Consider the following 27,345-nt stretch of genomic DNA (forward strand, 5'->3'; position numbering starts at 1 on the left):
TCCCAAATATTACTTTATTTGCACTTGCCCTCAACATTATCTTTTGTTTGCTGCCATAGATTTCCCTGGAATAAGAATAATTTTGACAAGGGGCTTTTGCATCTAAATTTTGCAGACAGTGAACATTGAAACTGCCAGAGTAGCCAAAAAGAATACAACAGAGAACGAGAATGTAGAGAAGTAAGTATTTCATAAATTGAGCACAGAATAACAAAATACCTGAAGAAATGAAATTTGTCTAGTTGTGAATATTGACCTTTTCCTCAATCCAAGTCCCTAAAAATAAAGCAGTGCTCAGGTTTTCCTTAAGCTGGCAATGTGTGCGTTCAACTGACAGAAATTATTCCTGTCAAATATCAAAAAAACTACACAAAAGATGCTGATGCTACAAAGTCAAAGATGCTCAAAGGTGAGCAAAACTCTTATAATCTTAATTTGTCCCACTTGTCTTGGTAGGACGAGCTTTTCCACAGCAACTTTCTATGACAATTCTTAGGCCTCCTCAGACTGGAAGAAGTAATCAAAATGGAGAATACTCAGCATTTCCTCCCGCCCCCTTTTATCACTAAATGTGTGACAACATCGTATCTCATTTGTACACTACCAAAATCTTACACTGGAAACAGAATTGGTTTTGGTTTTTTCTCCTCTGGGGAGCCTTTCCCGCCTTTAAAATATTCTGCTGCATCTCTGGCTCACCAAGTCCAGGTGTGTAGCTGTAGTGCAGCTAAGCCTATTCAACAGTGGGTACCTGCTTCTGAAAGAACAAAGCTCTTTCTTATCCTCCCCCCATCTCCCTTCTTAACATCTAACATTCACAGAGAACTGGCCAACTGTGAAAGCAGCATAAAATGGCTTGAAGTGGCTCAGCTTGGATCACAGGAAAACAAAGGCTGGCACAAAGGAGACATCAGGAACAGAAAAGGGGTACTACTGATTCCTCCATTAGCAAGTTAGAAAGCAATCATTGTAACACCTTCACCATATTGAAAAATCAGACCAAAAAAAAAGGCATTTCTACATTTATTTGAGATAATAAGCACCATTCCTTTTCTTTCTGGAGGAAAAGAACTTGTGCATAAGGAAGCTGAAGGCTAGAAGCTTCACATGTCCATTAACTAATACAGCACTCCACAGCTGATTTTACAATGTTATATACTATTTTTACAGTACTTCATATGCACATAAAATTCCTTTTAATTTCAGCTGCACATACTAAACTCCCAGCAGTCAGCAAATCGGTCGCAACATGACTAACACCATCAGCAATCAAACTCTTCTATTTGTAGATTTGCTAACAATCCTGGAACAGTGTAAGAACTGTCACAGTGCTCTCAATGTAATCACCTCCTTCTCTCACAATCCTGTCTCATCTTCCCAGCTTTCAAAGCCTGCAACAGAGCAATGAACCCACTTGATATTAAACCTGATTCAATATAAGACCAATGCTCATGCTATTAGAATAAAAAAGGCATGGGATGGGAAAAGGCAGGAAATACTAACAAAGCCTGCAAAAATATGAATACTGCAGCGAAAGCAAACTAGGGTTGCACATGCAATCAGTTCCTGAAGGCTTGACTCCAGCATTAGCTTTCTGGTAACTGGAAACTTTTGGGAATCTTCATAAGATATTTTTGTAACAAAGAAGCAGAAACATGCTGATACCTTGAGGGATCACAGATGAACTACATTCTTTGGACTCACAACATTGACCTTTGCCACTTCAGCTGATCAGTGACAGTTGGAATTAATCAGCCCACAGAGGGAAACAAATAGCTATAAAACCTGTTAGCAAGAAAACAGATATGCGTGGAAGCAGTAATTTTTGGGCTGAAGCCAAATTTCATAGGGAATGGGCTTGAAACCTTTGTCCCCTAGTCTCCTCTTACAATATGCACTTTGCTTATCCCTCCCTTATCCCACTTGCTATTTGTTACACTTCTAAATGACATAGCTTCTTCACTCCAAAATACAGGAGTAGCTCCCCTTTAGAGCTTCCAGATAACTGGCAGTAAAAATTAAGATTCATATCTGCTACTCTGCAGTCTCTAACAATATTTAAAACAATGAGCAAGAAGTGTGCACTGAACTTCTTGTGTTTGCATGGTTATAAAAGTGCAAAGGGCTTAAGAAGAGAAAAAGCAAAAGTCAGCAAAATCGTCTGTATCCAAAACAAACCTTTGCTACTTAAGCTTCCAGAACTAGACTGCCAAAATCTGCAAATGAAGGACTTGAAACACAATATAAACATCTGTGTTGGACAGTAAGACATGAAAGACGTTCAAATAATATGTGCTACTGCTATTTTAAGCTATAAGATATCTGACTTCTACATCGCTGTTCTAAAATGGGAAAGCTATCCCTGGAGTTTGGTACAGGTTGTTCAGTAATTTGTACAGTCAATACACCCGCTTAACAGTTTTTCAATATTCTCTTCCAGCAGACAGAACGTGTTGCTATATGAACTGAAACAGAAGATATACTCTTTAGAGGTTCAAAACTAGTATAGAACTGGCCCATTTAATATGGATTCTAAAATCCTTGTTGCATGGTTCTAACAAAAATCATCTTAACATGGTTATGAATATGTCAACTCCATGGACCAAAGTATTTTTCTTAAAATATGTTCAAGTAGGGGGAAAAACACCTCGACGTTGGCACAATGAAACAAAAAAAAATTTGAGAAACAGAGTATATGCTTGCTAAACAAGAATTATGTTTATTTAGCTAGTGAATCACCTAGAGGAGTAAATTTTCACTTTCATGATAGCAATCTGTCAGGCTTGCAAACACCCAGAAATAGGAATTAAAGATTATTTTAAATGTAGTTATAAAGGTCATAAAAAGTCTGATTTAGACTGAGGTACATTTACTCAAAACTGAGATTCATTGAGTGGTAGCAAACAAACAGTTCCTCAGACAAATGCACTTTTTTCAGTATACATGTTACAGAAAAAAAATAAAGAAATGTGCATTAACTGGTGGTGTCCACCAAGCTGCATATTAATATTCTCTTACACCAAACAGTTTGAAACAAGGGAAATGTCATTCTATTATAATTTCATGTTACGATTCATTTGGCTAAACTGCAGCTTAAAGTTGCTTTGCCATATTAAAAGATTACTACAATAATTTTCACATGAACATTTAGACTTGAGTTTTACTCCAGGACTAAATATGGCATGATTTGCTTTTAATCTGTTGAATAGCTAAAAACTGACAATTAAAAAAACTACAACAAAGAAAAAATTAAGTTGAAGCAATGTGAATCTCACATCATTGAACCACTTCTAATGGTTAAATGTTAGTATTTAACAAATTCAAAGAGTTAATGAATCCTTGCATTCGTTCGGTCTCCTGTGCCTTAGCTAGGATGCATAAATACAAAAGACAGCAGATACTGGTAAAAGCTTCAGGACAGAAAGTGCTTGACGAAGGTACAGTTCTCAAGTGTGTTTGGTGAGAGAGTATAAGGGCAGATGCACTGATGAGAACCATTACAAGAAGAGTCAATTTCGTGTTAAAGTGTTCAAAGATGTCACCTTAAGCAGAAAAAAGCTTTAATAACGTCTTCTTAGACATATTAGGCATTTCCAGAGTCTACATCATTAGTGTTGTATTCTAGCAGGACATCTCCATATAGTTATTGTTTGTTTCTATTTCTCTCCTGAAAAAAAACAAAAACAAAAAGGACAATCATGTTAATACACACAGATCAACATTATCTGCTTTTATTACAGCATTTTCATTGCTTGCAATTTAGCTAAATCAGGCAACACGCTTACAAGGAAAAAAATTCAATTATTTCCAGAAATATGAAATGATACTATTTAAGTCAACTCCTTGAAGAGAAACACAGAAGTATACATCAAACTAAAAGGCAAACATTCAAAAAAACTGCTATCAAAAAAAGGATTTATAATGTCAGTTTTAATTCACTTACAGAAAAATATATTGCATAAAGTGAACTGAGCAAGGAGACCAAGGGACTGACAAACAAGGCAAGATGTACCCTAAATTTTCTAGCTTGTCAAAAAATGTTCTACTCTCCATCCATTATAACTCTGAAAAAATATGGTATTCCCAGGAATCTCGCATTATATGGGTATATAAAACCCCATACAATAAAATGTTTCAAAGTGCTTGAGATCGAAAGGTAATCAGTTGGCCCAACACTTCATACTCCATATAAAAGCTCAAGTGACAAGATTTTTTTTTTTTCAAGAAGGCATCCATACCTTTTTTAGAAATTACTTCCAATAACAAAATGAAAAGTCAGTGAAATACGAATGACTACAAAGAAACCTCACTTCAGGGTGAGCCTGAACCACAGTGAGGACCATATTAACTAGACAGCCCTCACCACACTGTAAAATGCCACATTTGGCATTCAGGGCTAAAATACTAATGGCACTGTAACTATCAGGGACTAACAAATCCATATTCTGTAGTACAGGTTTAACAGATTAAGTGACGCTTTCAGTGCTTTATCATCATCTGCCATTTTCTCTACTTTGTTCAAGATAAACATACACTTAGGCATTATGACAACCCCTAGGAAAAAAATAAACACTGATCAACAAACTATATACTGTTGCCTTCATAATACATCTTGTAGCTTGTAAAAAGACACTGGTCAGTGAAAAAAACTAAGACCATATCTTTCAATAGCATTTTCCATAATACATTTCTTTATACATCCAAGTGAGCACATTAAAGAAATATACAAATCCCTGCTTGGAAGACAGGTAGGTTCCCATCCCCATTAAAAGAGAATAAAAAGTATAAAATACCTCTCCATATATTTATTATTATTGCATATTATAAATGGCACAATAACATAGCAGGGAAAACAAAATAACCCAGGAGACATCTGAGCAACAATTTCAAAACCATTCTCTTCAGCACCACACTCAAACCTTATTGTGCTAGAAACTATTTAAGAAAATTGCAAATGAGCATATGACCCCACGTAGATTCTCCCAAAAAGACAGTCTATTGAAAGGAGAAAGTATGTAACATCTATACTGATTATTACTGGTGATCTAGTTCTTTCCAAGACAGATCTTCAAGTTGCTTCAAGATGAAAACCAAAACAATAAAGCCCAGTCTTGGTCACAATGAGCAGCTCATGGTCCCAGCAGCTGTGCGTGTAAGACAGGACATTTGCTGGGCAGAATTTCAGTATATTTAAAGTGAAAGCGATATTTGCAGTATTCTGCTAAAAAATTATTTTTCCTACTTCAAAAATACGTAACTAATATTTTCGTAGTAAGATACTGCTTTTTAAGATTGATGGTATCAGTCATTAATACAAGCTAGTATCTTAACAATGCACTCTTGGCTGAAAACAGATGACTGGCCTCATTCCTCACTATGCATGTAAGGCATGCAAAAATAGCCAGCTCAGGCACATCTCAGATTATTCCTCTAATATTAGCAGACTTCAACTGCAAGAACTACACAAAGTGTCGAAAAATACTCCCATGGTAGTAAGTAGGAGCCTATGAAACTGCAATATTAAAACACAGAACAATTTTTTAATACAACCTGTATACAACTAAAATCATCAGTTCCTGTTCATTTGCAAGAATTACATACATAAGCACTGGCTCAGGCTGTCTAGAAAGACTCTCTGCATTTCAAATTACTGTACTATAGACTGACCAACACTATGCTTTGTGAAGGCCTCAACTCAAAATGTATTTAAGTTCATAAAAATTCAAAGTAGCAAAGGAATGATACCCTGACTACCTTCTTCCACTTAATGAAGGAAAAGGAGGTGTAGCAAATTTTACATCCGCTTTGAATTTTATAGAGAAAAAAAGGCTTCAAAACATCAGCACATCTTCCCTGTAGTCTCAAAATTACATATTACTACATTTATATTTGAATACTTCAAGCAGACATACAAGCATGACATTTTTCAATGCAAGTGAACAGCACAGTCTTCAAATACTGGTATCAGTGACATTTGGCACTCTGCACTGTGAAACAGAGAGAAAGAAGACCTGATTTACCCAAAGCACAGGCAGCGGTATTCCACTCAAAACCAAACCCCTCCCCAACTCCAAGTCAGATCACACTCCTGGACCACTGTCTTTTCCCATCTCAAGAGGTAATTTTCCTGGGTTTTTTTGTTTGTTTGTCTGGGGTTTTCTTTGTTTGGGTTTTTTGTGATTAGAGACAAACAAACAAAAGACTTTACCTCTAGAAGGTTTCCAGCACCAGAGTAGAAGTTTCCAGCATAACCACTTCTCTTCTACCCAATTAATTTCATTTCTTATATTCAGATAAGCCAAACTGTTGTCACATCTCTTGCAATGCTCTTGGATGAAAACTTTCTCCCATATATTTAAGTTCCCTGACAAAGGTCAGCTTCACTTCAGAACTCACCATGGTCAGGTTACCCAGCTTTAGGGGGAGTTTATGAACACGACATGGAAATTAAGTACAATTCCAATCAGGACAACTTGGGAACATATTGGTTGGTCAAAGGTACTGTCATCTGCAGACCATATGCCCAGCAGATTTCACACATGCAAGTAACTTTCTGCACAAACCAAGTAAAGGTGAATCTAAACACTGCTTAGGCCTTAGAAAAGTGCATCAATCTACTACAAACAAAACTCTGAAATTAACTTGGTCTGAACTGCGAAGCTGACTTACTTCCAAATTTTAGTGGTCTGAATTCAGAGCATTAATTGAATGATCCCATGCTGAGAAGAAGCCACAACACAATTTATCCTCAGATATAATGAAATCACTGTGCAAACAAAATTTCAAAATTCAAAGCAACAAAATCATTTCCTGATCTAATTTGAAAGAAACTACTGAGACGCACACAACCCTGACTTTGGGATTTCTTTGCCACAAAGAAGGTAAATGAAAAAACCTCATTTTAAGTAGTCTACATGTAAATGCAAATGTAGTCAAACAAGAACAAGAAGCTGCTACAGTCTTCAGCTGCATTTTTTCCCAAGGTCCCACAAACTGAAGATCAAGGTCAGAAAAGGCAGATCTGAAAGAATTACCTTCACTGATTTTTACAGCAGTTGCAAGTGCAAGCATTTCAAGGTGATCATTTGGAAGCTATCCAGGGTTGTCAACTCACACAAGGCCAATTGCAGAGTTCCTACACACCCTACAGCACTATCAGCTATACCTGAAAAAAAAAAACCAAACAAACCCTAGGATTCTGCCAAACCTCTGCCTCTTACTGCAATGTTTAAAGCGTTCATGCCTGGAGGTGTCTAATCTGCCCCTCTCCCAAGAGGGAGCATTCTCACAACAGCTTCAGAAGCTGCTTTACTGCAAACTGTGATTTAATCTTCAACTTAGAAGCCCTGCTCATCTGCAATGTAAGCTAACATGTCAGACTGCATTCTGCGAAGTGAGGCGCGGGCACTCATCTGCTCTGCCAACTGTGCTGCGTGGGCAGAAACACCTGGCACAGGGAGAGCAGGCAGCTGCACAGGTGATGAAACGAAGCCACAGCAAAGTGCATGAAATCTCATTTGCTAATGGCATCAGCCATAATCTGCAATTTATTTCGCTCCAGTGTACCATTAAAGCTAGGACAGCATAAGCATTGACCTTAGTGCTTGAGAACCACAATAAAAAACAGATTACTAGAAAAGTGAAAAATGCCAGAAATCGTTTACTCTGTTTATATCACCGGCTGTAAATGTAAACTAGATTACTGAAACTTTAAAGCTGTGTAAAATATTGGTCCTTTTTAACTTCTCACTCTTGAACTCCCAACTAAAGAGGACACATCTCCTCAACACAGAAACTACCTCAGAAACAGATAAATATATTTAAATACATTTCTCTAAGAAACACTTCTAGGAATTCTGGGAAGAGGGAGGGAAGGAATAGATAAGAAGGGTCTCTAGAAGTCTTAAAGGAACCTAAATATTTTTCTTGTGCAGATGCCATTCCCTCCCTAAACAGTAATTTTCTTGACCCAACATGAAAAGCACAAGGCACAAATTAAAAAATCAAAGTTAACAAAGTCAAATAAGGTTTTACAATTTCAGAGTAGCTCCTTCTCCCAGCAAGCTTTACGAATTAATACTCATCTGAGACCCTGCTGCTGCAGATCAGTTGAACTACAGACAGAATATAAGGTTCTCAAGCACATAAATATTAAGAAATTCTGCAAAAGCCAGAAGACCTAGGATTCTAATTTATTTATTCTTCCTACTAGTTTTGATGGCATTTTTCTTAGTCACTGAAACATACTTGTAAGTATATTTTCCAACTACAGGAAAAAATGTGAAAAAATACTATAAAAGGTAAATAAATTTAAATTTAAAACTAAATTTTGATTTAAACTCACACACTGTTAGTAGAACATGAGCAGACCATATCATTTCATTATGGAAATGATGAAGGCAGTAAGAAGTAAATCCCCATCTGAAACTCCACAGGGTACAACCATTCAAAAGGCAGAGGTGGAGAAAGAAACCTAACTACTTAAAGACACCACATGATAACACACAATAAGGAAACGCTCTGCAGAAACTAAGCTTGAACTCCATGAGCCAGAAAAGCCCTTCCAGTCTTGTCCTCCCAGGCAGATACTTTCAGTGACAGATCAGCCAATTCAAACTGTAAGTAGCAAGAGCTTTGCTTCAGTGTTGTACATCATTATACACTGAAATATCAGACTTTATTTATCTACAAGGCAGCCATTTCAGTAAGATGATTAAAAAAAAAGTCTCCAGATCCTCAGTATTATTTGTTAGCAATGCTCAGAGTACAACACTGGCTGTTGAAGACTGACAGGAGATAGCTTCTTACCCAATCTACAGAAATTGCATTTAGTGATGAACTCTGTTCCAGCAAAAGAAGCAGAAAGATGACCCTGATACTTGGGTTAGTTTTTCTCAGATGCCCATGGGCAACAACAACACATTATTTAATTGCTCTGCTAAAGAATTTATGGCAGCCTTGGAAGGGAAATAACACTCACTGCAGGGCTGACTAAATACACTGAGGAAGAACTTCTCAGGCAGTTTTTCTTTAAGCCTCACCACTCTTTGAATATGTGTAACTCAAATTCCGATCTACCATGAGGAAAATGAACTTAGTTTATCTTGGTTTCCTATTAATACAAAGATGCAGTGAACCCGGAAGTTTACATTTACTTTTTACAACTGACTATAATCCGCAGGGTACAGAACAAAACATTACTCACCAATATTAGCTACAATACCAAACCTCTGAAAAATTCACAAAGAACTGGGCCCAAAAAAACCTATCATCTGCTAAATTTTGTAATGTTCCATTTCAGCTAGATGAACACAAAGTTTTAAGCAAATCAGTTTCAACAGAAAACAATCCTAGTTCAACTGAATCTACAGCAACAGCTTTAATACACATGCAAGATCTGTATGCTTTAAGGTCCCATTTTCTCCAGCAAACCACTTCCAGGAATTTCCACAGTTTCTGCTAGCTAGCCCATCTGCAGTATGAATCAATGAAGAGTCACATAGGTTGGGACTTTCTTGCAATACGCAGCCGTATTTCCTCCCTGCAAACTGCAGGAAAAGCATCACTGTTCTAGACTGTCTGTTCTTAATAGAGCACTGAAATCTGAGGAGATGTAGCAGGAAGCAGAAGGCTGCCTCATGAATTTTTACAGCTGTCCGTATATACTTCTGCTTCTGCTCTGGAACAAGAGATGTAGAATTTCTCATTTGCTTTAAAAATCACAACTTAAAAGACAATTATAAAAGGTACAACTGTCACAGATCCAGTTCAGTTCAAGTTTGAAGTCTTGTCTTGGGTAGCTGCCTTGATATTTAAGAACATAAAGTATTAGATTCCAAAAAGTGACTGGTCTCTTAGGCTTTAAAGTAAGCCATTTGGTTGATATTCCTAGCTTTTCCAATAGGGGTCCCTATTTTACAGGAGAAATTGGTCTTTCCACTCCCAGAGTAAGAGAAGTAGATTCCACTCTGTAAAAAGGACTTTGTAGGCTTGATTTTCAGGTGGGAATTTCAAACAAAACCACAAGATTTGTACAAGTGTTGCTGTGAACTCAGACTGCCTGTGAGTTCAATTACTCTCCACCTCTTTTATTCAACAGTCCAATATTGTACTTTCCCTCTTGCATCATCAATAGAGAAATGCAGGCAACATCACTGCTCAAACTCTTACACGGTCACTCTGTAAGAGACCAGAACATAACATCTATCCCCATCTTCTAATGAATTGTAAACTATGCTCTGGAACAGAAACAACTGACTCTGCCAAATGCACAGAAAACAGACATCTGAAATCCCTGTCTCTGTAATGTAAGAACGTGAAGGTCATTTTTAAGTTTTTCCAAAAGACTAAAGATGCAAAAGCAAATGAAGACATGGCAAATAAGCACACCATCATGGAAAGGAAATGCTGGAGCAGTATGTACAAAATTATTCTAGCTCCAAGTAATCTTCTACCATGACCAGGGGTACATATTCATCTCATGACTATCAAGGGAGGGAAAAAAAAAAGATTTCCTGTTTCTACTTTCTCACTTCCGATAATGAAGGTGACACTCTTGATAAATACGAAGTTCAAGGAAATTGCAAAATAATGTCCCTTGAAACTTCATCAAAAGCATACAGGAAATGAACATGTTTCTCAGAAGATATTAATTGCATAACCCTCTTTTAGATAGCTTCATGTTTATTACATAAACCTCTTTTAGATGTAAACACACGAACTTTTAAAAGTTGTTTAGTACAAGTATCATCTAACTGCATTAAAGATTTGTCAATCACTTGTTTTCCTTAACTGAAAATCTGTGAATGGATCTATATCTGATTTTGACATGATAATTGTAATTGATGGTTGGGGGTTAAGAGAAGGAAGAAGCAGCTACAGTTCACTCTTAATGGATGTTTTTTCCCTTCAAGATATTTTTAAGAAATATCAAATCAAGCACAATGTCAGCAATGTCCTAGAAAGGAAAGGAGTTACACTGCTTAATACTGCAGTCTGATAATGACCCAATTATCAGAGAAACAAAAGTTACATTGGTATCAGAACCAAAAGGGAAAAAAATTTCTCCTTTTGAGAGTCAGTAAGTTCTAGCTAAGTCAGCATTCCTAGTACAAGATACGTAATACAACAGAAGAAAGCCAAAATATTAAATGCTTGTTTATCTGCCATTTAAAGGCCTCCTGAAAAGTAAAGAAAATCCAAATGCAAATTAGATAAACACAAATATATACTAAATTTTTCTATCTTACCTATGAATAAAAATCAATTACATTTCTGAAGTATCACACTAAGAAAACCATTTAAAACACTCTACAGTTACATGAAAACAATGACCTTTTTCCCCCCCATTGTACGCTACAAAAGTAGAATTCTCCATCAAAAAGCACCAAAGGAAGTCCTAGGACAACAGGCAATAAGCCACCCTCTGAGGATAAGGAAGTTGTAATCTGCCAACAACTGCATTTTTAACCAGAGCCACATTTTATTTTCACCTATATACTTACTGAAGATCAGATGCAAAGCTACTACTACTACAGATGTTTTTCTTCCTTTTCAACACCTTTTATTATCTAAAATGAAATTATGTCATCTTAAAAGGCATATTTTCAGATTTGTTTCATTCATTTAGACATTATACCTTTCTGCTGAAAGACAATAAAACATCTTTTTAAAAAATATGCATACAAATCAGCACATTTACACCACAAGGCCGCAGTTAATTAAAGACAAATGGAATCCCAGATTATTTCAATCTATGTCTGACAGAACTCATGAAAAGTATCACTGATCCTTTGGTAAAAGATCATAGCACCTGTATGTTTTAAAATAAGAGTCTGGAACCTGAGCTGTAAGAGAAAGGGAATGATTACTGCACAAGCCCAGCTGGAGACACCTTACCCACACCAGGGTTACATCAAACAGTGGTAGACACTAAAGTTCTAGTATTTATGCTTAAAGAGACTATTCTTTGTCATTTTCATGGCGAAGTTACTGAAGTTTCATGTTTATCAGAGACTATTCCTTGCACTTTCAGAAGTATGCTGCCATATTTTAATAAAACATACTGCTAGGCCATATTGAAAATGAATTATTGATCCCCCTGAGTTGTTAAGATTAAAGTTTTACAACCAATTATTTTAACATAAATTAGCTGTAATGATTAACAGTTATAAAATAAATTAAATCCCTAAATCACTCGCTGTTTATGATATTTTTTGCAGATTGCTGGTTGTATGAAAGTTTGTAGCCACCCATGCAATATCAAAAAAACTGAATTTCAAGGAACATGGAAGGGACTGCTGCTGCCTGATGCATTTAATATTTTATTAACAGTTACAAACATATTTTTTCATGACCAAAACACTAGAAACAAAGCGATTGCCACACCTGCCAAAGAAAATGAACACAAACTTAATTTATACTGACGTACTGGCAGTAGAAAGTGCACATATTTATAAATACAGCTCCATGAAAGCTTAGCTGGCACTAGGTAATAAAGAGTTATTCAATTAACCATAAACCAGAGCTTACCAGAGCTAATTGGTGCATTTACAGACTTGAATTATAATAGCTAACAATTGTATGTTTACAATTTAAAGACAGATTGCTTGTACACTGTGTGATAAAAGAAAAAACACAGATTTAAAATCAACATTCAATCTCATAGGAGAATGCTAAAGATAAACTCTCAGTAGATGTTATTAGTTTTATCTGAACTTCCTATATTTTAAGTTTATATTAATTTGCTTAAGGCACACCTCAAATCCATCTACTAAGAGAAAACCTCACAACTAACCTACACAGTTCTAAAGCAATTTTTTGTAATTGGTAATAAAACCAAATTGTACAATGCTGTAAAAGAGCCAACAGCCACCACTGCAAGTATCTTGACAAGTATATTTTCTCTCAGTAGTGTTGGGAAAGGAAACTATTTACAAAGAAACAAAGACGTCAGTACTTGAGTCATACAGATACTGTATGTTTCTCTGAAGATATTATTCAAATAGCAATGTTACTTTATTACTCAAATACCCATCCGTTGGGAAAGATGAGACAGTGTCCCTACACCCATCATCACAGTTACCTAGTTCAAGCCCTACTAAATGCTGAACTCAGTGCTTCGAATTTTAAGTTTAGCACACACAGAAACACTTCCACTAATCTACATTCTTCCTCTTCGTTATGTTTTGTGGCTTTTACCTACTACTGAGGGAACAAAACCACAAATAAAACAATCTTCCTGAGTTGCTAGGGCATGTCTGAATTATGACTTGTTTGTGAAGGTTTTTTCAAAAAAAGGAGGTGTTTTTGAAGCAAACCAGTTACTTGCGGAATAGCTCAAAATTTTGAAAAATTAGAAAATACTGAAGCATGAATGCTACAGAGATACATTATAATCTCAGTCCTCCTGAAACATTACAAAATCACAATGAATCTCAGAATCAGAATGTCTGGAAAGGGCCCATGAGGATCACCAAAGCCCAATTCCTGGTTCTGTACAGGACAGCCCAAGAGATGCACCATCTACCTGAGCGTATTGACCAAACACTTCTTGAACACAGTCAGGCTTGGAGCTGTGACCACTCCCTTGGGGAGCCTGTTCCAGTGCCCAGCCACTCTCTTTTCTTTTATCTGGTCATAAGGGCAAAGAAATCAATGCCTGCCTCTCCACTTGCCCTCATGAGCCCACAATGAGACCACAGTGAGGTCTTCCCCTTAGTCTCCTCCAAACTGAACCAACCAAGTGTCCACAGGTTCTTCTCACATAGCTTCCCCTCCAGACCCTTTACCATCTTTGTGGCCCTTCTGGATGCTCTCTAATAGCTTTATGCCTTTCTTATATTGTGGCACTGAAAACTGCATACAGGACTTGAGGTGAGGCTGAACTAGCACAGGGTAGAGTGGGACAATCACCTCCCTTGACTGGCTGATAATTCTGCACTTGATGAAGTTGTACCAAAGCCTGAAAACGTCAAAGTTTACCCCTTACATTGAATATTAGTTAAGAAAGCAGTCCATCACTCCATCACGGAGATACCACAAAAGTAATGATACTCATTTAGGGCATAATCCATTTTCTTTTTAGGAAAAAATCCAAAAGGCATTACATACCCAACTGGGATGCTCATCTAGCCTCCCAGTAACAGAAAACTTTCAACATACCAATTTATTGCAGAGTTGTGCAATAGTACTACAAAACTGATTTTGGGTATGCCTGACACTGTTTGACAGGAGATGCAACATGCATGTTGAAGGATTAGGAAGGCTCAACAGGAATGAATCCACCACAGGACTAGAAACCGAAGAGAAGTAAACATTTCACCTGCTTCACAGCTTCTTTGTATGTCAGCTTCAAGTAAACAAATTCTCAACTTCACACGTCTCAAGGCCTCTAGTCAGCATAAACCCTAAACTTTTGGGCGTTTTTATTCAGTGAGTGGTGTGACATGATGAACAGAGATCGTTAGCAACAAACCGATGGCAACTCCCATTTTTGAATACTTGCCTATCATCTAACTGGTAAAAAAACCTCCTGAAATGTTTCTAACCATGAGACAAATCGTGCGTTTACAGTTACTGGCAAGTCTGGAAAGAAAGTAAATATAGGAAAAGTAAATATTGTGGCCAACGGTGAGCACAAGTGCCACGATCAGGGAGGGTACACAAGACAAAGGAGACAAGTACTATAAAACTGCTTGAATTAAATGCTTTTCCCTTGTCCGGTTTCCTGAAACGCCTCCAATACTAAAAGTTTCTCTACAGAAAAACTCATTTACTCTTCCTTGCAGAAATGAACTACAAATTGCTTTTTTTTGGGAAATGCACTATCAGAAAGGTCAAAAAACTTATTTCGACACTATACAAGTCATCACTGTATCACTTCTGCATTTCACAGTTCCATAAAAGATAAACTGAATCAAGGAGAAAACCTGCTTTTCACACAAATCATGCTGTTAACATTTTGTTGAAGCAGAATTTGAATTGAAATGTTATGCCAAATAAAGTACGCATCTTCTCTAATTTCTGGTCCTTTTTGTGACACCCAGAAACTGTAAAAATCTAAGCAAGAAGCCTTCAGTTATGGATAATAGACTCAATTCAGTTTTCATTTGCACTGAAGAAGTAGAACATGTCAGATGTCTGCTTATTCAGGCCTACCTTAGTATTGTGATTAAACAGGTGACTGAACTAACAAACAAGTTACAGGAACTTAATTTTTTTCATTAAGAGCCAGTTATAACAAGTAGACACTTCAAGTAAAAAGTACCACTTTCTGATTTAACACTTGCAGACAGAAATTCCAGATAAATGAAAAACAGGTTTCCAAAAACAGAAAAAAAAGACAGCTACTGTAATGACACTGATTTCTTACCCTACGCATGGCTTCCTCCTCCTCTTGACGCTTCTCATAATGTGCAAAGTCATCAAAGATTGAGGTGGTATGCTTGAAAGTAGCAATTATTTTAAGCACTTGCTTGGCTTTTTCTAGGGGTACCTCTTGAGTGTCCCTCGAATTGGTAACCGGTTTGTTGTCATTGTTTTCCAAGCGAATATGTCGCAGTTGGTTATTGGGAACGTCTTTGACAAAGATCCATTTGACATCAAACTTCCCCTTCCACTTATCCTGAGACCAGACACCAGCATATGCATTGTAGTCCACAACAGACTTCATCTCAGCCACTCCACAAAAGTGTCCACTGCCATTCACACTGAAGAGTAAATAGAGTGGGCCTTTTCCATTCAGGGACCGGTAAGCAGCATCCAAGCGCTTATTACCATGCTCAGTACTACACCAGATAGAGTACTTAATGGAGCGATGAATATCGTCCTCTGAATAACTTTTGATTATAAACACACGTCCATTCTTCAGATTCCAATCGAAGTCTTTGGGATTGTAGTTGTTTATGGCCTTTAGTTTCTCCAGCACTGGGTGCACTTCCACACCAGAAGGTGAGGAGCTGACGGATACAACACCTAAACCAAAGTTCTCACTACCAGCTCCATTGTTCTGGCTGAAGCCCACACCCCTATTACGAGGAGCTACCCAGCGGTTTTGCAGCTGTTGCTGCTGCAACTGGTGAGGCTGGGCCTGCTGCTGAGGTCCTTGTTGCTGTTGTGGTTGCTGTGGCTGAGGCTGCTGTTGAGGCAGTTGGCTTTGCACCAGTGGTGGTGGTTGAATTAATGGCTGAGGCTGCTGGATTATAGTCTGAGGAGGCAGTACTGGTTGAGCTGGGGGTGCTTTTACCACTGACCCTTTGTCATCCCAAGTTCCAATATTCATGTTGTGTTTTATAGGTGGTGGCGGTACAGCAGGGCCCCCAATGCCCACGTTACCTTTAGGCTTGAGTTTCGGCTGAGGTTTAGCAGGTTTCCTTGCAATTGCAGCCCATGAGGTTGGTTTAGGTGCCGAACTGCTAACTGGGGGCACGCTGTTAGCTGCAATGCTTGTCATACCTGTACTGCTCAGAGCTGAACCTACAGTTTTTGTTACAGCAGCCGTCATATCTCCACCAATTTTCAGTCCAGTCATGCCTTGCTCAATGCTGCTAATCCCAGGCACCTTGCTCAGAGTATCACTGCCAAATCCAGCCTGTCCATCTGCTATGGCTCTCCCAAGAGAACTAGGTGGATAGCCATAGCTGCTGCTGTAAGCAGAGCTTTGCGTTGATTGTCCCTGAGATCCACTTGTCCCCCATGTAGAGAAGTCTGCATTCCCAGGAAAAAAATTAAATCCATGCTGCCCAAGAAATGGAGGGGTATTTCCTAATGCCCCGGGTTGACTAAATACACCATCAGGTATGTAATGGTGTTCACCATTGCTCATCTGTCCATAAGTTGTCAAATATGGCATTGGAGGGTCACCAGCAGTTGACCATGCTGCTTCACCTAAAGAGTATGGAAATCCAATGGATGGAGCATAATAGCTAGGCATATATGGATCTGACATTGGTGGATAGCTGTTACTCTGCAAGAAAACAGAATTTTAAAAAATCAGCAATATTGACAATTATGTTCACGGGGAAAAAAAAAAAACCTGTAATACAATCCAAACCATTTTTAAGGGTTATATGAACGTATTTGTAACTTCCACCATTCGTCACAATATAAAAGATGAGTAAGGTATCTGTCAGATAAGCCCATTTCTCCAAGAGACCTTCTCAAAGCATTAAAGGGCCCCCTATTTTCTGAAATATTATAATTTTTAGCTACAAAACTAGGTTTAAAATGCCTCCATACCAACAGTAACAAGAAAATAACAAGCTATTTTAAACCAAGTCATAACTGTACCTTCATAACTAAAGAAAAATACCTACAACTATGATTTAAAGTTGTAGTATTCTTAGATTTTCTCATTTCTCACTTCTAATTGGAGACTCCAACAGAGTATTACAGTGAAATGGATGCAAGGATACCTGTTTGTTTCAGGAGTAGCAACCAAAAAAAGGTAACATATCCATGCTATGCAGAATGGGCATTAAATCAGTATCACACCAGACAGACTCCTGGGAAATCATACAATTTGCTTCTTGAGACATTTGAAGGACTACTCTCTTATGACTTCTGGTGTTGTTTTGTAGAAAAATTTGTATATATCATCCTCTAGCTGATGCTTCCTTAATGTTGTATTATTGGAAAAAAATGAAGTGAAGGCAAGCAAAATTCTCCGTCTTTAATAACTTGCTCTCTCTCTCTCAAGACCACTACAATTTTCAAATTTAATATAACTCATATTAATTTTCGACTACAGAGGCAATTCACAGCTCTGGAAGTCAAGCCATTTGCATCTTGGCAGAAGAGTTGTACCAAGCTGTAGTGATGTTAAGCTTCCATCTATTATGCCATCAGTTGTGAGCTACTTCTACCAACTTTAAAGGAAATAATGTCCAAGCACTTAATATATTCCCAGAGCCAATAAAACTGTTGTTTTGGACTGCATCCAAAATGATGATTTTGTTCTAAATGAAAGGGTTTAGGGCTTGTTTTTTAGCTTGTAACTGCATCTTTCTGAAGCTGGAGCAGAAGCACAAGAGCAAGAAACATCGAAGAACACTTTTTAACTGAAGCTTTTCCAGAATTGTTAAGCATACTTCATCCACTTAAGATATTGTACGATGAGACAAAATATGATATAAATTTATATTTCTATGTATATTCAGGCAAGTCAGTAACAGTAAGAAATATCCAAAAATTAAGTCTGGAAGTCAGCTGAACGACAAAGTTAACTACAAGGTGGTAACCAATGTTCACTTACCTGATTTGTCTGACTACTTAGATATGGCTCAAAATCATCATCATTTACTGCATCCTTTTGATGAATCGAACCGTTTTGTACTGAAACTAAAAATAAATCTGTATTAGAATACTCTCTGGAAAACCCATGCTGCACTTTCAATCTAGGTGACACTTCTTGATCACCAGTACATTGAAATACATATTATCGTTAAGCACCATTTCAACTTAAACAAAATAGCTCATTCTACTGCTCATGAGGATCAGATCTCAGGAGAGGCCTGCAAAGATAGCAGCTAGAACAGTCTACTCCTGACTATTCTTTCCTGAGATCCACAGACAGATGAAGAATTACAGGCACACCTTATTTGCACAGGCAGCAAATCCAGCATTTCCTGAAGTACCAGACCAAGTGCAAATGTGCAGACCAACCCAATCTATAGACATATTCAATAGGTTCAGGGAAAGTTGCAACATACAGCTTTCCCCTGCCAGGAGGAAAGGCAGTTACCCACCAAGACAACCATGAAGGACACCACTATTCAGCTATTTAATCCTTTATTTCCTACATAACTGTACTGCATTAGTGACATCTCTGAAGCTCTGAGGTGACAAAGCAAGACAGAAATAAAAGCTCAAGTCCCAAAGGGTGATTACAAGCCTTTCCCAACACATATGCCACTATATGCTGGAATCTCTTCCTACCTTACCTGCTCTTCTTGGTCTCCTAGTACCTTTCATTTCATCTAAGGCATTACACCTACCTGGGATTCTCCAGCTGCCCAAATTACTTGAAGTGTCTCTCTACCATCCCCCAGGCTACTATTCAAACAAAGCCACACTGTGCAAATTTCTGCTTAGTTCCACTGCTTCCCATGGTGCAAAGCAGAACAGGGCCTTAAACCAGCACTTTCAATTACACAAGATGAAGATCTGTTCTCAAAAATAAATTACTGGTTATCCAAATGCAACTTTTTGGGGCTTTTTTTTTTGGTCAAATAGGTTCAGTGGGCGAGGGGAAAAAAAAGTCTCAGGACGAGCAGTAAGGTGCACTGAAAAACCAGGACTGCAGAAGTGACAACAAAACAGCAGATTTTCTGAAACTTAAAAAACTGAGTTAGGAGCCAACTTTACGATTTCTCTCCTTTAGCAAAATCTCCTGAAAAGCACATACAACCATGTAATTAAATATTCAACTTTGCTGAATTTAGCATTTAAGAGCCAGGAGTTTTTTCTTGCTTCATTGGGGGTGGGGGGGTTGCCACCCAAAATTCACATTCTAAGCCAAGTGGTGCTTGAATCTTTTTTCACATTTGACTTCAACATCCCTAAAACTGACCAAAACTGCCTCCAGTGAATGAAACTAGCTGAAAGAAATGACAAAGTAATAGATATAATCACAAGGAATAATCAAAATCCTGGAAATTTTTTATTAACTTCAGACAGCAGTAAAAAGGGGTAAAAATTCATAATTTAACACAGCGGGTTTTTTTCAAAGCAATTATCTGGGAAGAAAGCAACCTGTGTTTTGAATACCTTCTTGAAGTTTTAAAAGAACAGACACCTCAGTTATTACAAACTAGCACACTGCATTTCTATACTAGCAACAGTCAAATACGACCAGCAATGCTGAGCACAATGCAATTCAGAACTGGATAGAACAATATTCCTAATTAAACACCGCATTTAAATTAAACCTTAGGTGTTGGGAGGTCTCTTCCCCCATAAATAGTTTCAGTTAAGGTCATGTATCATCCTGAATTTACACACAGTGGTAACATATTAATGAGCTGGAATTCCTCTTTATATTTGGCTCAGTTACACAAAGGATAAGCCTCCAAACATTTTGTCCATGTCATATCCACTGCTTAGACTTAACCAAATAGTACAGACAGTACAATTCTATTATAAAGAAAAACATGGGCAGCAGCATACAAGTTTCTTAAAAGCATGCAACCACAAGTAAAGAAATAAACAGATGTATGTCAAGACTAGAGTCCCATCAAAATTAATCTCCTCATACTGACAGCTAATCTTCATAAAAAGTAGATCCACAGGTATCTAAAGGTCACTGAAGACAGAATTATTTCTGGTCTTACATTACAACTAACATAAAATATTCTTGTAGATGTATTTTCTTTCTTATTCATTCTGTAGAATACTGAGATATTAAGTCAGTGACACAAAGTATTTCTACACTGATGTTTTTCCTAGTAAAATATATACATTTCCCAGTGAAATAGCAGCACTGGAAGCATGTTCCTCTAGCTTTTCATTCTAACTTTACATGATGTGTTAATAGTGAAGAATGTAGCCCAGACATTAAACAAGAGCAAATGAATGCCTCATTCCCAAAATCTCATGTTAAGTGCTCCAACTGAACAGGGCAGTGATGAAGAATACTAATTGAAACTAATCTACAGATACTAAAAATATCTGTATCAATACAACGCTATAAATACCATATGTTTCTGCAGACGCTGTGAAAACATACAGTGTAATTAGGTATTGGGAAGAAGCAACTCATCAAATAGAGGAATTTAAAGCTAATATTCTTTTAACTGCTACTATCTGTGGAATAACTGCTCACAAAAAATGATGGGCAAAGGCACAAGAATACCTTTTTCATTACAAGTCATCACACTTTAATGTGAAGAATAAACACTAAAAGAAACATGACACGTTTCATTCTTGTTTTAAACCTAATAACTACATTTAAGTCTCCTATGAAACAAAAAAATGTTATACATAAAAGTGTAAAAACAAATCAGCACCTTCCTATGACAGATTTGATACAAAAGGAGAAGAAAAAAAAAAAAAAAAAGAGTTCCAGCCTTTTTTCCTCTACTCCACTATAAGCCATAATTTGATGGATGTCAGTTCTGATGTTTTATGTCAACTGTACAGTAGTTGACAACTAGAGTAAGAAAACTTTCATGACAGGATGATTTACCCATTTGAGTCTCTGAAACACCAACACGAATATCTGACACAACAGAGAGGTAGTACTGTTCTGCATACTAGGACTTCAGTCCCACAAACTGTGGTCAAAGGAAACAGCACAGTACACCAGTTTATAATCAATTAGAATAAAGCATCCAAGGCATTTCACTAGACAATAAAAATTAGCTACCTACCAATACAATTTGCAGGTCTAATATTTTTCATTTCAATATGAAATATGTATACAGCCCTTTTACTGCTCACTCATCCTCTCATATGCTTACTACCAGACACGTGGACAGCTTCTGCCATCCTCCTTAACATTTTTACTTTTATGCACAGAACCAACTTCAGATTGGTCTGTTAACTCAGTATCGCATTGTCCCTCAAAGCTCCTCTAAGCTGAGGCCTATCAAAGCTCCTCTAAGCTGACACTTATCACAACAACTGAAAGACTACTGTCTGCTAACATGTGGTCAGTAAGGACTGCTGACACTGACTTAATTCAACCACTTGAAAAAGCCTCTAACCCAAAGCCAACAACTTGTGCTACACTGAAGATGGTAGCACCATCTCCCAGACCTTTAATCTAATGCTAAGTCATAACTTAGTTTCACTAAACACACATTACACCAAATAATTTAACAGAACAGAGATTGATTGTTCTGTTTCACTACAGTTTTCACTTAGGTCATACTCTCACCAAGAGCACATATCATGAGTATTCATTACTTAAAAGGATGCATGCATGCCACAGAAAAATTCAAGTTCAGAAATGCAAAAATCTCTTCCTTACGTAGCAAACAGAGACGTGTTTTGATTCAAACATTCCACAGCAGTGACAAATTATAGAACACAAAAATATGCTAACATAAATAAGCCAAACTAAAGCTGACTTGTGCATTTTCACACACTGCAACACAGAACCAAACAGAAATGCTTAATACTTACAGTCCAATTCATATATAGACAGTATAGCTCAAAACCTCCCTGTGTGAGTCTCTAACAGATGCATCTAATTAACCTCACTAAAACTGAGAAATGCTAATTTAAAACTACTTGCTATAATGAGACTGGATTTTCTTCTTATTTAAGGGCAACATGGAAGGTATGACCACAAACTATTTCAAAAACATGAAGTAGCTAGCAAGTGCACTTTTGGAAAAAAAAAACTAGAAGTAACAGAATATGAGAGAACTAGTATTCAAGAATGACCAAACTAAGAACTCCTGAGGAGGCAAACCGTACATTTTTCTCTGAATGCAGAGAAATTAAAAAGAACAAGCCAAATTCAGTGAGATCTGGGAACCACGTGCCACCTCACAGGCAACATAAGTAACAAGAAGCAGATAACCTGCAAGTAGACAGAATAATAGAAGAAGTATGCTGTGGATAACATTAAATGACAGCTCACTGAGAACAATTAGATTAGTTCAGATAATCAACCATGAGGGGCAAAGAGTACCTGAGCTTCCAAAAAAAAAAGTTTCTTATCTGCATAAATCTAAGCATACTAACACACAGAGGTAGCTGTGTGCATGCTATTCCACAGCTCAGTTTGCTGAGCAGCTAAGAATTAAATGGGCACAAGTGGACTGTTTAGGCAGAAAGAAATTCCAAATAGAACATTAGTGTGAAAACAAATTCCACACAAAATACTGCAAGATATAATCTGAAATGCTGTTTACAACTGACTTGCCAAGAATTTTAGAGAGAAGAATATTAAATAGTTGGTAGCTCCTTCCTTCTGTGGGAAAGAAATCCCACTGAGTATGGTATTTAAAAACTAAGACCTTGACAGAAACATGAAAAAAGCAGAAAACAAGGTCTACAAACGCTGACAAAAGATCAGTTACTGGTGCTAAAACGAAGTGAGACTACAAAAATTCTGAGAATAAGGAAGGTGATGTTTTCTGCTCACAGATATGAGTAACTAGTCACATGGCTGCTGTCTAACAAACTAAGGAAGCTGTTCCAAAGATTATTCCTGATGATTCTACTCACTACACAGAAAGGCCCAAGGTATACTGTTAAGAAGAGATTATACAAGCATATCACAAAGGCAGCTAAAAAGAAATAACTATTTAATTGACTTCTGACATTAATCTTTCGCAAAACAACACATTGTAAACTGACGTACTGCTGCATCACAGTAAAAGTGCTGGGAAGTAACATTTTGCCACACAGTTTGCTGTCATCCTGCTCTGAAATAAAAGTCATCCTCTAGCTATAACCTCTTGCTATGACTGTTAGACATTATCCTCCATAAAAGCAATATTACAGATTTATACAAAAATACAAGGTATTAACTTACCTTTATTTCCCTGTCCTTTAGGTCTCTGTATATAGGAAAGTGGGGGGGAGGGGGGGAAGCAAAACAATTTCAGTTAGAATCTTCTAATATCAACTTCAGTGTAATTCTATTTATTTGCCAATTGTGCCCTTTTCAGCTTAAATATCACTTCAAAATATTACTAAACCAGGCTATTATAAAAATGTTGTGACATTACTTAAAATAACATTATAAATACTACAAAACCAAGACCTGATAGAATTTCACTAAAAGCATTTAGGATTTAACAGCATGTGAATCTTAAATAGTGCTGAAAAGCTGAACAAGTGAACTTTAATTGCCACTGGGCCTGAAAAAACGTAAGCAATAAACAAAAAAAACAGAGTTAAAAAAACCAAGTTAGTACTTTAAGATTACTGCCAATACTCAAATTTCATTATGATATGTCATCTTTCAAATTGACTGACAGGTACTTATCAGAGAATAACATACAATGCCTTGCTTTTCAGATATACAAAAAAATACAGATTTGTATCATATGCTGAGCTTCAAACAGTGCATTCCTCACCTAGGCAATTATACTGAGAAAACTATACAGCCTGTACAAACCTTTCACACAAGGAAATAATTAAAGAGGATTTTTTTTTTTTTAGGATTAGTCATTACAAAACACTGTTAATCTGTCATGCACTAAGAATCAATGTAACATTACAAGTTACAGTATCCTTAATTCCTCTACAGCAAGATAAAATAACTTAGAAAAACAAATGCTAGTCCATGAAAATCTAATTCACCTTCTCATATTACTTTCAACTAAGCAGGAGTGGGTCTCCAGGCTGCATCACTCTCTTAATAATTTTTAGTCCCGAAGAGCTCAGTAGTCAGAGGTTTGAAAGTTTAGGAGGTAACCACCTCCAAGTTACTTTCATGTGCATTTGTCTCAGAGTTACCATAAGACTGTTCAAGGCTGCTTCATCTAGAGGTGCACTGGTTAGACACCGACCTCTCCCAAAACGGGAAAAATCTCCGTAACCCGAAAAACCCCAACCACCTCATCTTTTGGGATGAATCTAATCCAGACACAAAGGCATGCAAAGGCCAACAAGAGACACAATTAGAAAAAGTTGGGAAGAAGCAGCTTTCATGAAAGACAACAATGAAAAGCGAAGATATCATTGAGCTAGAAATAACTGCTTAACGGAAATTGGAGAGCATGCAGAGAGACAAAAGAAACAAAACATTAAAGGCACAGAGAGAAAATAAAAGAAGGCAAGAGACTGCAGGGCTAAAACTTTTGGGGAGTGGCAGAAACCCACAGACGAGGCAGAGATCAAGACAGAATAGCTTCCAGCCAGAAAAAAAGACCAACAGAGGCCTAGCAAAGGTAAAAAAATAACAAATTCTAAGCTCCGTGAAGGACCAAGTTTAAAAAAAGTGCTGAACAGCGCAGGGAGAAAAACTGAGAACTGCTGGAAGAAGCGGAGGCCGGGGGAAAAGCAGAAGCCAGAGGCCCGAAGGTGGGCGAGGAGAGCGAAAGGCAGGCAGAGAAAGGATGCGGTAACGAGGAGCCCGGGGGAGTTTGGGGTGCGCAGGGAGAGGAGACGGCGCTGGGCGCCGCGGGGAGCGCGGCTCTACGGCGCTCCCAGAGCGAGGAACCGGGAGCCCGGGGGCCTGGCCGGGAAGGCCGGCTCCCGAGTAGGTCACACACAAAGGGGCCGCGGGCGGGGGCCGGGCCGGCAGCGCTCGGGGCCGAGGGCGGCGGGCGCTGCGGGCGGGCGGGGAGGCGGAGCGCTCGGGCGCGGATCAGCGGTTATAAATAGGGGCGGCCGGCCGGGAAAGAGGCCCGCCATCCCGGCCGCGATGGACAGCCGCTCCCCATGGCGGCGCCGAGGGAAGGAGGGAGGGAAGGAAGAAGGGAAGGAGGAGGCCGCGAACCGCGCCGCCCCGGCGGCGAGGGAAGGTGCAGGTGGCCGCCCTGCCGCCGCCCTCCCCCGCCGGGGGTAACGACGGGGCCGCCAAGAGGGAAGGGGAGAGAGCGGGCGGCCGCACCCCCCGCCCCGCGGGCGGTACCTGGTCGACGCTGGTGGCTGACATTCTTCACGGGGAGCCGCGATCCCCTCGCTCCGCTCCGCCTGGGCCTCGAGTGATTCCGCACGCCGGGGCCGCTCGCTCGCCTCCGCCGCCTCCTCCCCACCGCCGCCGCCGCCTGATTGTCGCCGCCGCCGCCTGGGCTCGCTGCCGCCGCCGATCGGGTTCCCGCTGGAAGGAGCCGGCCAGCCGGACGCAGCGCCGCTTCCCCCCCCTTGCTCTGGGCTCCGCTTCCCCACAATGGCGGACGAGGCTCCGGCTCCCACTTCCGCTCCGCGCCGCCCTGACCTTCCGCTCCCCCCGCCGCCGGCGTCGCCGCTGACCTTTCCCTCCCCGTCCCCGCCTCCTCCATGTCACGTGGGGCGCCGAGCAGCGCCGCGCGCGCGCGCCCTCCCGCCGCCCAGCGGCTCCCGGGGCGCGGGGGGGCGGGGCCTGCGGCGGGGGCGTGAGTGCGCGTGCGCGCGGCGGGAGGCGGCGGGCGGAAGAAGCCGGGGTTGGCCCCGCCCCCGCGGGCCTGGGAGCGCGCGTGCGGCGCGGGAGTGCCCGGGAAGGGGGCGATGGAAAATGTGGAGGATTCTCTCCGCGCCGTCGCGCCTGTGCTGCGGACCTGCTGGGGCAGGGCGGCGTGGCCAGGGCGGCGGGCAGCCGGCAGCGGGGCCGTGAGGCGACCCAGCCTTGGCTGCCCAGAGCGGCTGTCTGCCTGCGGAGAGGGCTCAGGCGGCCTTCCCGCGGCCTCTCCTGTCTCCCGTCCTCTCCTGGGTCGCAGCGTCATTGAATGGGTCAGGTTGGAAGGAACCACAGTGGGGCACCTGGTCCAGCCTCTCTGCTCAAGCGGGGTCATCTCAGAGCACATGGCACAGGAGTGTATGCAGAAGGCTCGGGGATATCTTTAGGGAGAGCAGTCTATTCCAGGGCATGGACACCCGCATAATAAAGAGGTTCTTCCTCAAAGTCAAGTGGAAGTTCTGTGTATTGGTTCCTGCCCGTTGCGTCTTGTCCTGTAGCTCGGCATTGCCACGGAGAGCCTGCATCCATCTTCTTTGACACCCTCACTTGAGATACTTGCACACATTGATGAGGCGCCCCCTCAGTGGTCTTTACAGGCCCAGCCCCTCAACCTTTCCTCACGAAAGAGATGCTCCGGACCCTTGAACCAGCTCTAGCTGTCCACTGGGCCTGCTCCAGGAGCTCCGTGCCTCTCCTGTGCTGTGGAGCCCAGAAGTGCACACAGCACCCCGGGTGCTGCTGGCACCTCCAGGGCAGGCTGTAAGCAGGGTCCAGGGCGGTGCCTGGGGCCGGAGCACACAGCTCTGAGCCTGGCCAGCCTGCTCGCTCCAGGCCGGTGGGCTCACGGGTGACAAATGGCTGCTCCTAACCCTTATCCTACAAGCTCACAGCCCCTCTGCTCTGCTCCTGCCCAGGTACCGGTGCTGTGGTACAGGTTTGGTGGGAGAACACTCGATGCTTCAGCAAATGCAGGTTTTTTTACTTAGGTGCTTTCAACTCCATCCATTAATGAATTACACTCTCCTTAGTTGATGGGAAAAGTTCAGCAGTTGTATAGGGGCTTCCTGCAGCAGCCGTCAGTAAAATCCAAGACCACTTAAACAATGTCCCAGGGGAGAATTAAGTATTTATAAACTTGAATCAGAAAATTCAGCATTGTAATTAATATGCTGCTTAGAGTCTGGAGGCGAGAATGCCTTAAATCCAATACAATTGTGTAAACATAACTGTCAGAGCAATGGGAAGGTGCATCTCTCATGACCCCAAATCCAAGTCCCTTTTAA

The 27,345-nt window shown here is 39.8% G+C and overlaps 1 protein-coding gene across 1 annotated transcript; it reads right to left on the reverse strand.

Annotated features, from left to right (window-relative positions):
• Nucleotides 1-2,696: 2,696 nt before the first annotated feature.
• YTHDF3 (YTH N6-methyladenosine RNA binding protein F3) lies at nucleotides 2,697-25,809 on the reverse strand. Its single transcript, XM_066180620.1, has 5 exons — nucleotides 25,538-25,809; nucleotides 23,489-23,513; nucleotides 18,254-18,339; nucleotides 15,374-16,966; nucleotides 2,697-3,667 (listed from the first exon to the last, which is right to left on the reverse strand). Exons 1-5 carry the CDS (start codon nucleotides 25,559-25,561, stop codon nucleotides 3,644-3,646), a joined length of 1,752 nt encoding a protein of 583 aa, XP_066036717.1. The 5' UTR covers nucleotides 25,562-25,809; the 3' UTR covers nucleotides 2,697-3,643.
• Nucleotides 25,810-27,345: the final 1,536 nt, after the last annotated feature.

This window comes from Chamaea fasciata, unplaced genomic scaffold (genome assembly GCF_029207755.1).
Source record: "Chamaea fasciata isolate MVZ Bird 193981 ecotype frontalis unplaced genomic scaffold, bChaFas1.0.hap1 SCAF_1, whole genome shotgun sequence".
Lineage (NCBI taxonomy): Eukaryota > Metazoa > Chordata > Aves > Passeriformes > Sylviidae > Chamaea > Chamaea fasciata.